The sequence below is a fragment of the Chelonus insularis genome, unplaced genomic scaffold, assembly GCF_013357705.1.
Source record: "Chelonus insularis isolate UGA/USDA-ARS -01 unplaced genomic scaffold, ASM1335770v1 contig_139_pilon, whole genome shotgun sequence".
NCBI classification, from domain to species: Eukaryota; Metazoa; Arthropoda; class Insecta; order Hymenoptera; family Braconidae; genus Chelonus; species Chelonus insularis.
Genome location: NW_023276379.1, coordinates 1,794,706 through 1,807,156, shown reverse-complemented (window position 1 = coordinate 1,807,156; position 12,451 = coordinate 1,794,706). Strand labels below are relative to the sequence as shown.

At 28.6% G+C, this 12,451-nt stretch overlaps 1 protein-coding gene across 2 annotated transcripts in view; it reads left to right on the top strand.

Moving 5' to 3' along the window:
• LOC118074664 (octopamine receptor beta-1R-like) overlaps positions 1 to 10,161 on the top strand; it is a 42,859-nt gene extending 32,698 nt beyond the window's left edge. Inside the window, exons 3-4 of one of the 2 annotated variants that reach the window (XM_035096075.1) lie at positions 3,365 to 3,586; positions 9,099 to 10,161. In XM_035096075.1, the coding sequence (XP_034951966.1) occupies positions 3,365 to 3,586; positions 9,099 to 9,402 (526 nt within the window). In that variant the 3' untranslated portion in view covers positions 9,403 to 10,161. The remainder of the gene's footprint in view (positions 1 to 3,364; positions 3,587 to 9,098) is intronic. The other variant, XM_035096074.1, reaches the window with a different exon arrangement.
• Positions 10,162 to 12,451: the final 2,290 nt, after the last annotated feature.

The window sequence follows — 12,451 nt, the reverse complement described above, 5'->3', positions numbered from 1 at the left end:
TTCTGAAACGTCCCTAAAAACGATTATTGGACTGTCCGTTCATGAGTTATAGGGGTTTAAAGTCAAGAGGATGATGGTTTTTAGTGTATATCCAGTTTTACCCCATTTTGAGGGTGTTAAAGTAAATTTTTCTGGATGGTGCCCCGATTCCGCATTTCTAGGTATCAAGACGAAGAGAATGAGTGGTCGAACTTGAAAATCGGAGAACTTTTATTTTTTGGCCTAAAAAAATGGAAAGGGGTACCACTTGCCATTTTTTGGGGGTGAAAAATCGAAGTTATCCGATTTTGATGATCGACCACTCATTCTCTTCGTCTTGAAGTGTAGAAATACGGAATCGGGGCACCGCCTGGAAAAATTCATTATTTCACTCTCAAAATGGAGTAAAACGGGAATGTTTGGGAACGAAATTTTTTTATATGCAAAGCTTATTTATTGAGTAGTATAAAAATATTTAATAAAAACAATGGAGATTGAATAAAATAATAGATCGATTAGCTGACACGTTTGTTCATTTAATTGACAAAAAAAATGAAAAAAGATTCAACTCTGTTTTATCGTTAACTCCAAAATCATCCAATTGTTTGAACATGTGATGATACAGCGTTTTGTGTTGAGTATTTTATCATATCGACACATCGAACTTGTGTTTACTGCCAGAAAGAGTACATAATTCGATAAGCTGACAAGTAATCGTTCATGATCAATCGACTGCATTTTAATTTGTTTATTCGTACACAGAGCAACTAGATATTTAATTCAAATCATTTGATTCCAATGTCAACCTAATTGACATCAATGAAAAATAGTCTTTACCTGTGATTAAAATAATACTAGAACTTGATTTTCGTGTAATCAAAATGATCAATAACTCCTACACACTGATGCAAACGTTTCATATTCCCTTTCGCAATATCTCCGTTTAATATCTGACACCGACAATTCAGTAATGCTTGAGGACTCAAAGCTGTGATTGCGTTAAAAACTTATCACTGTCTAGAAATTCACTCTCTGAGCATAGTGCAGAAGTCTAGGAATGAAAGCTTCATATTGCACCGGAGGAAAGAATAAGTATTAAAGCAATATGAGATTGTAAAAAATTTAAAGGAGTTATTTTATGTCCATAGTAATGTTACTAAAGTCATTTAAATGCTCAATAAATAAGTCCTTGAAATATATTTCTGATTCTATGCCGTTCACGAGGTTGAGGCCGTGGGACTTTTATCAATGAAGTACATTTGGCATTAATTTTACTCCACTTTGTCGCTTTATTTAATGACATAAAGGGATAAAAAATAAATCCATTGTAATAAAAGATTCTTTTTCACACTCTTTCTTCATTTTGTTTCAACAAAAATTAGTGCAATAAATAAATAGCTAAATAATTCAATACAACATTAAAATGCTTTTAAAAAAACATATTTATCATCATATCTTTGATGATAACATTCATCATAAACTTATAAGTTATATCAATACTTTAGAAATAATATTTTATTTACAGCTATAAACATTTTATCACTAAAATCATTTATCTCTTATCTATGAGTTAATTTATCATATTTCTCATGTTTGCTGATTCTCTACCAGTATTTTCGATCAATGTAATATATACCAAATGCTCATTTGAATTCAAGAGTAAGAACAATACGAAAAGAGTAATAGCAAGTTTGAATATATCGTACTTTAATTAGAGCTTCACTTGAAAAATCCTCCTTCAGTGTTGAATAGAATCCGATAATCTGTAATATCACAAATCGAATAATAATACCAGTTAAAATTCCACCATGAAATACGATTGAATTTCGTTAAAAATCTTAAATTTCAAACTTGATGATATTTTTATTGTCAATTGCTGTACATAAATGTGCTTCTTCTTCCTCTACCATTTCTCTTTCCTCTACATTGTACTTTTTTATATATATTTTTTACTGGTATAGAGACTAGAATAGTGTAGATATTATTGGATTAAATCGATAGAGTATTATTGAGCCTTCAGGAATTCAGTCATCGAATGCCCATATGTGTTGTAGGGAATTCTAAGAGACAAAAGATAACTGGTATTACTGCAACTACTACTTACTTTACGCATCGTCGACCCACTGCACTGCTGCTGGCATTCCTAACGTCTCTTCAATTATGGAAAGCCTTCTTTGCCAACTTGAAAGTCATGGACAGCAGTGGCATCGATTCTTATTCTGCAATCCCTTGGCATTGCGGCAGTAGATTTCGATCGATTGATGTCGCTTACTCTAGTCTTGAGTGTATATATAAAGTAGGATAATCATTCAGACTGTTACGAGTAATTGGACTTGCCAAGATTTTTTAAGCTCTTCAATGCTCCATGAGAAATGCTATGTCACCTAGCTTAATACCTTTTAATTGTTTGATTAGTCTTCTGCTTGAATAAAAAATTTTTTTATGTAATTAAACAAATACTTAGTTGAGAAAAAGGTCATTCTAATTGAATTATTGATATTTTTATGAGATTTTCAGGATGTTGGACATTTACTGATCAATGAGTAGTGTTATATTACATCAGAATCGTTAATCTTTGATATTGAATGCATTATTTAAAATGCTCCCGTGAAATTTTTATGATCAATAAATTCAGGATTCATAAAATTCACAATTGTCAATCGTATTTCAACTTATAAATAAAGTTTTCCAAGATATATTCCACAGAAAGTTTTATTTAGTCATTGTGATTATAAAATACTGGATGCTGAATAATTCATATTTATTTTTGCGACGATTTATCTCTTTCAGGTTTAATATAAGAAGATTAGATTTTGAGTCAGTGACAGCAGTTTCAGACTTAAAATTAATAAATAGTTGTCTTTCATATCAAAATGATTATTTTGCCTGTTGGAACAAAGTGAATAAAAATAGAGAATATTGAAAAATTAAAACAAACTAATACTTGATATGAAAAAGATGTGCTCAAATACAACATGCATAATTTTTTATCTAAAGTCTTGGAAAATAAACTTGTCACGAGAGTCGATAGACATGAAATTATTTTATTTATTAAGCCAATCCACAAGATTGTGTACTTGACACTATTTATTTTTCAATTTACAGTCTTTCAAGTATTTTCTTCAACCGATATTAAAGCTACTATAAAAGACATTACTAATTGCACATTAATAAAAGAAAAAATTGTGACAAACAGTTAATCATTTTAATAAAAAAAAAAAAATAACAATTCATGGAAGCGAAATTTCTATGCTGACATGAACAATTATTTATCATCACGGTATAACGTTTAAAAAAATAGTGTAAAAGAGAGAATCACATTTATTTTTATTACTAAATAAATGAGTGAAATTTTTATTAAATGAAAAAATATTTTTCATTTCAGGAGTAAAGTTGCAGCAGCACTTCTAAACAAACATCTACAAATAAACGGGATCTCAGCGGGTTTGGCATCATTACCACCAGTAGATCAATCTCCACCAGATCCACAACCTGAAGAACCACCGATCACCAGTAGCAGCAAAATGAAACGAGAAAGAAAAGCAGCGAGGACTCTGGGGATCATCATGTCGGCTTTTCTAGCATGTTGGCTTCCATTCTTTCTTTGGTAATCATCTCTTTCAATTCCCCTGTCATTTTCTGTATATAATACTCTTCATGAACAGAAAGGGTATCAATATGCTAAAAAAAAAAATTGTTGTAATGAAAAAAAGGGATTACTTTACTTGCTGAAATTTTATTCCTTCATGCAAACTAAAAAAAACCTACGTATTAAATCACCTAAAGACATAAAGAGGCCAGATCCTGTTTTACAATCAACATTTACAGCAAATCTGAAATGATATATCTTCCAAAGTCACCTTTAAAATCATAAACAACTGCAATGAGCATAAATAATTCATTGAGGTTAAAATAAAAAGGAATATTTTCTGTTATAAATAATCAGGTTATCATGACTTGGTTCCAAAGATGACTCATGTTTTGGATTGGTTGGTGATTCATTCCACCTTATCTTTCTTATGAAATTTCAATCAGTAGTATTCCACAAACGGATGATGCAATCGGAGTTTTCCAAAGTGCAATCGATGAGTTCTAATGAACTCCCAAGTCAATTTAAGTTTAATCAAATTAAAAACATACCACTTCTTCTCGTTATTACAGATCATTTAATGAGAAAAAATCATAAAGAATCAAATCTTAATCTTAACCTCAAGAAAAAGGTCAAGATTCACCAGGTCTAGAAATATAGGTCATCTGTTATCGAAAACATTAGAGAACTTTCTTGATGAGAAACTGATTTTTTTAGCTTATCGATACCTTTTCTATTTCCTAGAGTATTTAAAATAATTTTTATCCCAATAATGATTCACAAGTTTAAAGAATATTTGGCAACGCCTAAGTAAAATGCTTGAAAGTTTGAAGAGGAAAAATAATATTAGACGTATATTGATGATGAGCACTTGGAAAACATTGTATGATACAAGATATTCTGGTTGACGGTATATCGAGATTCCTGAGGGTGTCAATTCTCATTTGATGTATACACTAAGAGAATATGTGAAGGAAGGACAGCTTCTGTACTTACTTCGGTCGATAGTTGGCACATTCAAGTGCTACTAGAACTATCTTAAGGACGTGGTAGAGTTCGCTTGGGACTTGATACACCATTCGCTGTGTGTCAAGTACGATCGTCAAGTATGCAGACCTAGATTCATCCATGCACAACTGGTCCAAAGAAAAAAAAAAAATATGCCTATTTCAATCATTTTCTTCTGCTCCAAATAATCAACTTCTTGAATCAGCTATGAAATTAATGGCAATCATCAATTGAATCCCCTCACTTGTCCAACTTTTTCATATATCAGTTGAATGTACTGTACTTGATCTCACCAGAGTTAAGAACTGGATATTTTTTTCTTCAGGAAAGTCGATGCTAGCCATAAAGACTCCTGTCAATACCAAAGAATGGAATATCTTTCGATAACAGATGGGTGCAATTGGACTACTGTCAAATGTCAGGAAATTCGAAACGTTTTGTAGCATTTGTTGTTGACGCTACGTTAGATACGTTACATGAGCTTTCTTAGGAGGGATCAACAATTGAATATATTTTTTTTTAACCCAACTCTTCTTGATAATCATTGCTACGTTACATTTATCTTTATGAGAATTGTCTGAGAAATAGAATAGAATAATTTTTTCCAACAAAACTCATTTTATTTTATCAACAGTAAAGTGTTGGGGAAAAATTATTTAATAGAAAATGACGGTGTTGGAAGAATAAATGAACTGCTTGATTATATCTAGATTTTATAAACTAAAAAAACTCATTTATCAGTATTTTCTTTAAATTTTCAGATGAAAGTTGTGTGCTAGACAAGTCATTTGAAAAGTTACAGACAATATTAATGGTGTCTTCTATTTCATTCATTGATATATCTACATTTTTTCTAGTAATACAAGCCTGAAAAAAACTTGTGTTGTTATAAAACAAAAAATTCTAAGAAGATTATCTAAAAAAAAAGTTTAAAAAAATGTAATGAGATTTTTTAATGACAAAATTACTGTTGTAGACTATAAACAACTTTTCTTGTTACTTTGATCACATTTTATTCATTAAAATATCTTTTATTTATATTTAGTACGTTCAATATAAAAAATATATATACTAAAATTTATTTTTAAACGATTAAATGTCACAAAGGAAAATACAAGTGGGTGTATTCTATATAAATGTTGTTGTTTGATATTTTAGTTATAAAAAATTTATATTGTTTGTACAACAAAACAATTCATTCATAAAAAATTAATTTTAAAAAACGTTTGTGGATATGATTTATAATTATCTGAATTTATTTCTCTAATATCTGTATTATATTCAATTTAATAATTAAAAACGTATTATATAATAAATACTTATTTTAAATATAATAAAATTGAATTGTAAAAAGTCCTTTTTAATTGAAATATTCAACTGGAGAAATTTATTCATTTTTTATAATTATTATGTCGAGAGTTTTTTCATTAATACAGTTTTAATATTTACTTCATGCTAATTTTAACTTCTATACTTACTTCTTAAAAAAAAAAATTTTAGAACTGAATTTACTTCATACTTTTTCATTATCTGCTAAATTTAATCTATTTTTCTTTTACAGTTCTACTAAAATTCACATTTAAATATTTAATAATAATGTTTCTTTTCAATATTAGTATAATTAGTAATAAAATAAACAGTTTTATTTAAAACCCATTTCTTGTTTAATAGGAAATGTTATAAAAAAAACAGCCATTCAAAGTACTTAACTTAAAATGCTTTTAACTTTTAAATTAATTATCACAAAAAGTTAAAATAATAGTGTTTAAAAAACGCCAGACAGTCTTCTTACTGCTAACAGTAATAGTTTAACTCCAAACATGACACAACAACCGTTGTAGTCTTTGGAACAAAAATGTTGCGAAAGAAGTAGTAGTGTCCATTTTTGTTCAGACATGCCAGATTTATAAGCTTAAATACTTTTTGGAAGTTTTAAAATCCACTCAAGATGATTTATGATCCAAACTAATGATAAAAAAATTCTGAAAACTCCATTCTATACAGATTGATCGAAAGTTTTTATTTATTTCAAGCACACGTTGTATTTATGTTGATTCTTTTTCTTCAGATGTTTTATCTTTTTTTGCGAATGACCACTTTGCCTTAGTTGATCCTTTATCTTCCAACCACCTTTTCGGCAGCTAAGCTTTCTAAACACATAAAAAGTTAGAGGTGTAAAATCCAACATCTGGCTCGTCACTCCGAGGTTACTTCAATTCATCGGTTCTTGGAGATGAGTTTAATCCTAAGGCTTCGGTATAATATTGGTTTTCTTCAAAACTTTTTTTCTATTCTATTCTCACATTTTTGTCTTTTCCTCAACTCTATTTATCCCAAAATATGATTTTTTAAAGACAAACACTAGACTACAGATTATTTGTTCTCAACAAAGTTTTGATATGACAGGAGAGTTATGTATGACACTGAGTGGTTGGAAAGTGCACAGAAAAACGCGAACGAGTATCAAAGTTATAAGCAATGAAATTATTTAGAGTCTTGACAGAGAAATTTGCAGAAAGTTTGTTACGGAAGAGATATTATATGATATTGGAATGAGAGTGTATAAGTATATAAAAAGAATCCCAAGTTCAACTACTTGTATGCGGTTTTATCAAGTTTAGTTTTCTTTCCATTTTTCTTTTATGTTTTTTATTTCTTCTGGCATTATAAGAGCCAATACTTGCACCTTCGTTCTCTTCTATTTCTCTTTTCTTCTTGTTTCTTTCTTTTTTTGCAACCCTTGACCTTCCTTATTTTCTAGCTGAGAATAAAAGGACACCATTTTTGAGACTACGACCCAAATACTTGTCCACTGCTTTTCATTAACCATCCATTTTCTCAGTCAGGAAGAAAATCGTTCTATTTTTTCAACATTTCCACACCTTGGGAATATGTTAGTACATTATTAATTATTATCATTTAAATTATTTTAATTAATTAAATATATTTATTTTTTTTTATAAAAAAATCAGAAAATTCATTACTTAAATCATGATTTTAGCTCGAGTTTTTATAAAAATATATCAGCTCAAGCAAAATGAACTTTTTATGAATATCTATTTTCCATAAATATTCATAAATCTTGAGGAGGAATTTTTTTGCGTCGGTTCTTTTATATTACAGTAAAAAAGGACGTTTTTTCAATTTCTCACTTTTTATTACATCAGTAAAATTAATAAAATTAAATATGATAAGAAAATAGAATTTATTCTAAACTAAATCTTTCATCTTCTTATAAAATTTTTTCTTCAATTTACATTCCTACTTCTTTCAACGCCACTAAAAAATAGGTATTTCTAAATCAAGAAGAAATTCATACATGATCATAATATTCTTGAATACAGAATAACTGTATTTTTTCAGTGATCCTCAATAATGTTGCTAATGAATATTCCACAAGCTCAAATTTCTCTCTATTCTTAGAAAAAATGATAATTTTCTTAGCAATGAATTTCGTTTTTTTTTTCTTCCTGGAAGTATGAAGTTGATTAGTAGAAAAAAAGATTATCATCATCTTTGCTTTATACTGGATACTCTACTGACATCCTCTTAATTAAGACAGACAGGGTTTTATCAAACGAAACCCCACTATCTACTCGTTTATCTCGATCGATTGTACGTGATCTTGAAGAAAAAGTTTTAACCCAAAACTATACTTAAATTCACGTAATTACCGATAAATTATATAATCTAAAAAGTTTGTTAAAAGAACAACTGGGTCGATAATTGGTAAAAGTTGAGTGAAAACTTTTTCTCAGGAATTCATTTGTTACAAATAAAACCAAGTAATTGGGGATGGATTGTTTTGTTGATAAACTAGATGAAATTGAAAAATTCTTATTCATCAATTACACAATACTGCTTCATACAGGATATTTTTGCAAGTCATCAAATTTAAGAACACAGGTGCTTTCTTTATCTTCTTCTTTGTCCCCATTACTCAGCCTAAAACTCTTACTAACACATCTTTTTATCTACCCTCTCTATTCACCGAAAAAAATTTATCACAAAAACGAGAGTAGTGTTTTTAGAAAATTTAATATCAAAAAGACAAAAACATAAAAAATTGACATTCCAATGAATTGCATATGCCATACAAAAAAAAAGTCAAGAGTAGCTTTTATTTTAAGGATTTTCTCTTTTTCCATATAAAAAAAATCCAACGTTTCACTTTTTTCTATGTATTTTCCTCACACAGAATAAATGCATCGATGAAATCTTACGAGTGCATAAGTACAACAATAGGCAGATACTTGGCTGGACAACTACCTCGAAATGAGAGAAAAACAGTTTGAAAAAATGCAAGAGAAAAAAAGGAATCTGACCTACTTTAGTATTTTTTTGTTTTTCCACAAGTCATAACTAAAATAGGGTTGGTTCAAAATACCCAATAATGAATTCAAAGCCATAAAAATGAAAACAAAAATAAATGACTTACCAAGTAAAATAATAAGTCAGATAAAAAATATTTTTTAATGAGGTTACTAATGACGAGTGTTGATTGTTGGTTGTTTGTCCACAGGTACTTGATCACGTCTCTGTGTGACACATGTGAAAGCAGTAGCATCGTAGTGGCCGCAGTGTTCTGGGTTGGTTACTTCAACAGTGCTCTCAATCCTCTCATCTATGCGTACTTTAATCGTGAGTTTCGTGCAGCTTTTCGTAAAACCCTTGAAAGCTGTTGTGCTGCTTTGGCTCCAGTACGAGACCTCAGGCAAGTCCACAGAAAACAAGACCTTGTACATAGCAATGCATCGTCAGAACTGCATGTGAACAATCAGCTGAGAAGTGAAATGACCAATGTTCACATCGAGGCTTGTATTTAGAGTCTATTTACTGCTACTATAGACTGAGGAAGGCTATTATTCTCGGCAGTGAAGCACACGTAAATTAAGTCAGACAAGGAGGCATATGTTGATAATGGTGAGAGAAACTAAACAATTAGCTATATGAACTTCTCAAATAATTATTGAACCTCACAATGAAAACAAACTTCCTGTAAATACTCAGATACTTGTGCCAACTATTTGTTTATCGATAAACAAACTTATTTGAATGTCAGTTTTGCAATGAATAAATGAATCAAGTTAAGTCATTCATTTAAATATCATTTTTATATTTAAGTTGTTTTTAAAATTATTTTTCTCAATTAATGTAAGTTACACAGAAGAAAGTCAATTCAGCTGAGACTTAATAATTGATAAGAGCTGAGAAAATTCACACGAAAATATCCTCAAAGCTTGGAACGATGAGTTCGTCAAACGTGTATAATTAGAAAAAATCAATGAAGCTTGTGTCAAAGCAGGTCGACGTGACTCTCTATGCTATCTACTTGTTTGAAAGAAATATACATATATATATGTATATGTATGTATATACATAAATATGTAGATGAATGTAAAAAAAGTGAGAGAGATGAAGACCCAATAGAAAGAAATATCCGGATAAAATCAAGAATATATCACAACAAGAAGAAAAAATAATGACTATTGAGGAGTTTTTGTGTAAATGATTCTACTAAAATAGATATTTTTGAAGAATATTTTAGACATCATGCTAAATAATATATTTTATTACAGACATGACACGACATTTAATTTATTCTTCGAAAAATCTTACATTAAATCATTTAAAGATATTTTCCAATTGAAATTCTATCATATTTCATTCAAATTAAATTTAATATTTATTTGAAATTATTATCTTTGAAACTTAAAAATAATTTTATATTGGTTCTTCAACTGATTATTAATTTTCCAATTCAATGAATAAAGTTTAAATATTATTTTATCAATATAATTCTTGAAGATTCTTCAAAAATATCTATAATTGTAAAATGATTCATCAAAGAAAATGCAATATCTGTATATTAAACAAATATAAATATACTTTAAACCTGTGATTTAAATTTAGTTATTGCTAGTTTTGATGAAGTTTTAGGCAATAGACATTAAAGAATGGGGGATGAAAATACTGAAAGAGGTTTTCACTTGGGTGATACTTGAAAACAGCAGCTAAAAGGTGAACATTCTCAACATGATGGTAAACAGGTTGATGAAAAAAAATCGAGGTCATTAAGTATGTCCCACAAGAGAGCAACTATGGTTGCTCTTCAACGTTAGACGATTAGAACAATCTATCTCTTAAGCAAGAGGAATTAAATGTCAACCAAATGACCAAGTAACAACATCCCAGCATACAAGTTTTTCTAGTTAGTTTACGTGCACATGCAAGTTAAACGCTAAATGTTTTGTCCTAGTTGTGAATGTGCTAATTTGATATCAAAACTTCATTTGATTTTTTTTAGATTATATATTTTGTACATAATTACCTAATGAACATAAAAAATTCAAGTATTCATATTAATGATAACAATGATGGTGTTGAAGATCACATATTGATTAATTGTGTAAATGAACAAATTCTATTGTAAATAATCAATGTAATAAAAGATAAGATATATTGATTAAACATTTACTGAACAAATCAGAAAAGTAAACAAATATGCGCACATTATTAACATAGTGTTGATAAAATAAGATCAGTGGAGAGCAATCATTAATATTAAGAGATAATTATTTAAATGAAATAGAAGTATTTAAATATTCATTTAAAGTGATATTATCAACAAAACAATCAAGTGACTACAAAGATCTCTATCCCCTAAAAAGAAGTATTCCATTATTATATTAACTAAGTCATTAGAATTAAAAACTTTGAAAAATGTTTGTAATAAATTTAAAATATTTATTAAAATACTTGGAAATTATTTTTTAATTTTCTAGTATTATTTTTTTAAATGAACAAATTAGATTTTTATCACCTATTTATAATTCAAATATTTTCCATGACATGTTTAGTAAATATTTCATTTTTATTACTAATGATTTTTCTGAAACATTATTGAACCTCGTGGTTGATGTTTCATAAGCATAAGTCATCTGTACAAAGCAGAATGAACCAAAGATAATATGTATACTCTGTACAATGAAAGATAGATATTTTATTTTACACAATTGATTTGAATAAATTATTAATATTTAAATGAAAGAGAGAAAATGGGAAATCTATTGTAAATTATTCAGCATTAACTATCATGTGACTCAAATGGTGATTGTTAAGAATGTGAGAGAAGTAATTACTTAAATGTATGCCAAAATCATAAATGTCATGTAGCAATATTATAAATTAATATCAAATATCGATTGGACTTTGTGTGGTCAAAATCGAAGATATTAATAAAAGTATTTTAAGAAAAAATGAATTTTGTGTTTAGATTATTTATTTGTCTTTATAATCTGATGATATTCTTTGGAAATAAGAGTGAAAGAGGAGTTCTGGTAGATGATGTAACTAACCAAAAGTCATTTTTCAGTTAAATTAAATATATTCTGCAAGCGGAAATTGAATTGCCTGCGTCGAAAAATATAGTAGACACAATTGCACGGTGCAATGAATCTTTTATTTTTAAATTAAAAATTCACATTGAATCACATTCGATTCTCTGCAATTCTTTTATGCAAACCACCACTATTGTTGTTATTATAATGACCTAGTTTGCACCCTCATAAATTAATTTCCATCATAACACTTCAAGTATCTCGTTAATCTTTCTCTCATTTTTGCTTTTTTTGTCAAATCATCACAAATTTATTTTTACATCATGATAGGTTCTACATTAAATTTAACATTAATGTCAAAAGTACTTCATTAAAAACTATAATTCACTTCAATTAAATTGATTTATCTATACAATGTATTAATATAATTATTCAAATCCAAGTAAAATTACTTGTTTCAGTATGATCCTTCAATTTAAACTCCTTAAGGATTCGAATGCATCAAGACTGGTTAGTCATTGTGGCAAATCGTAAT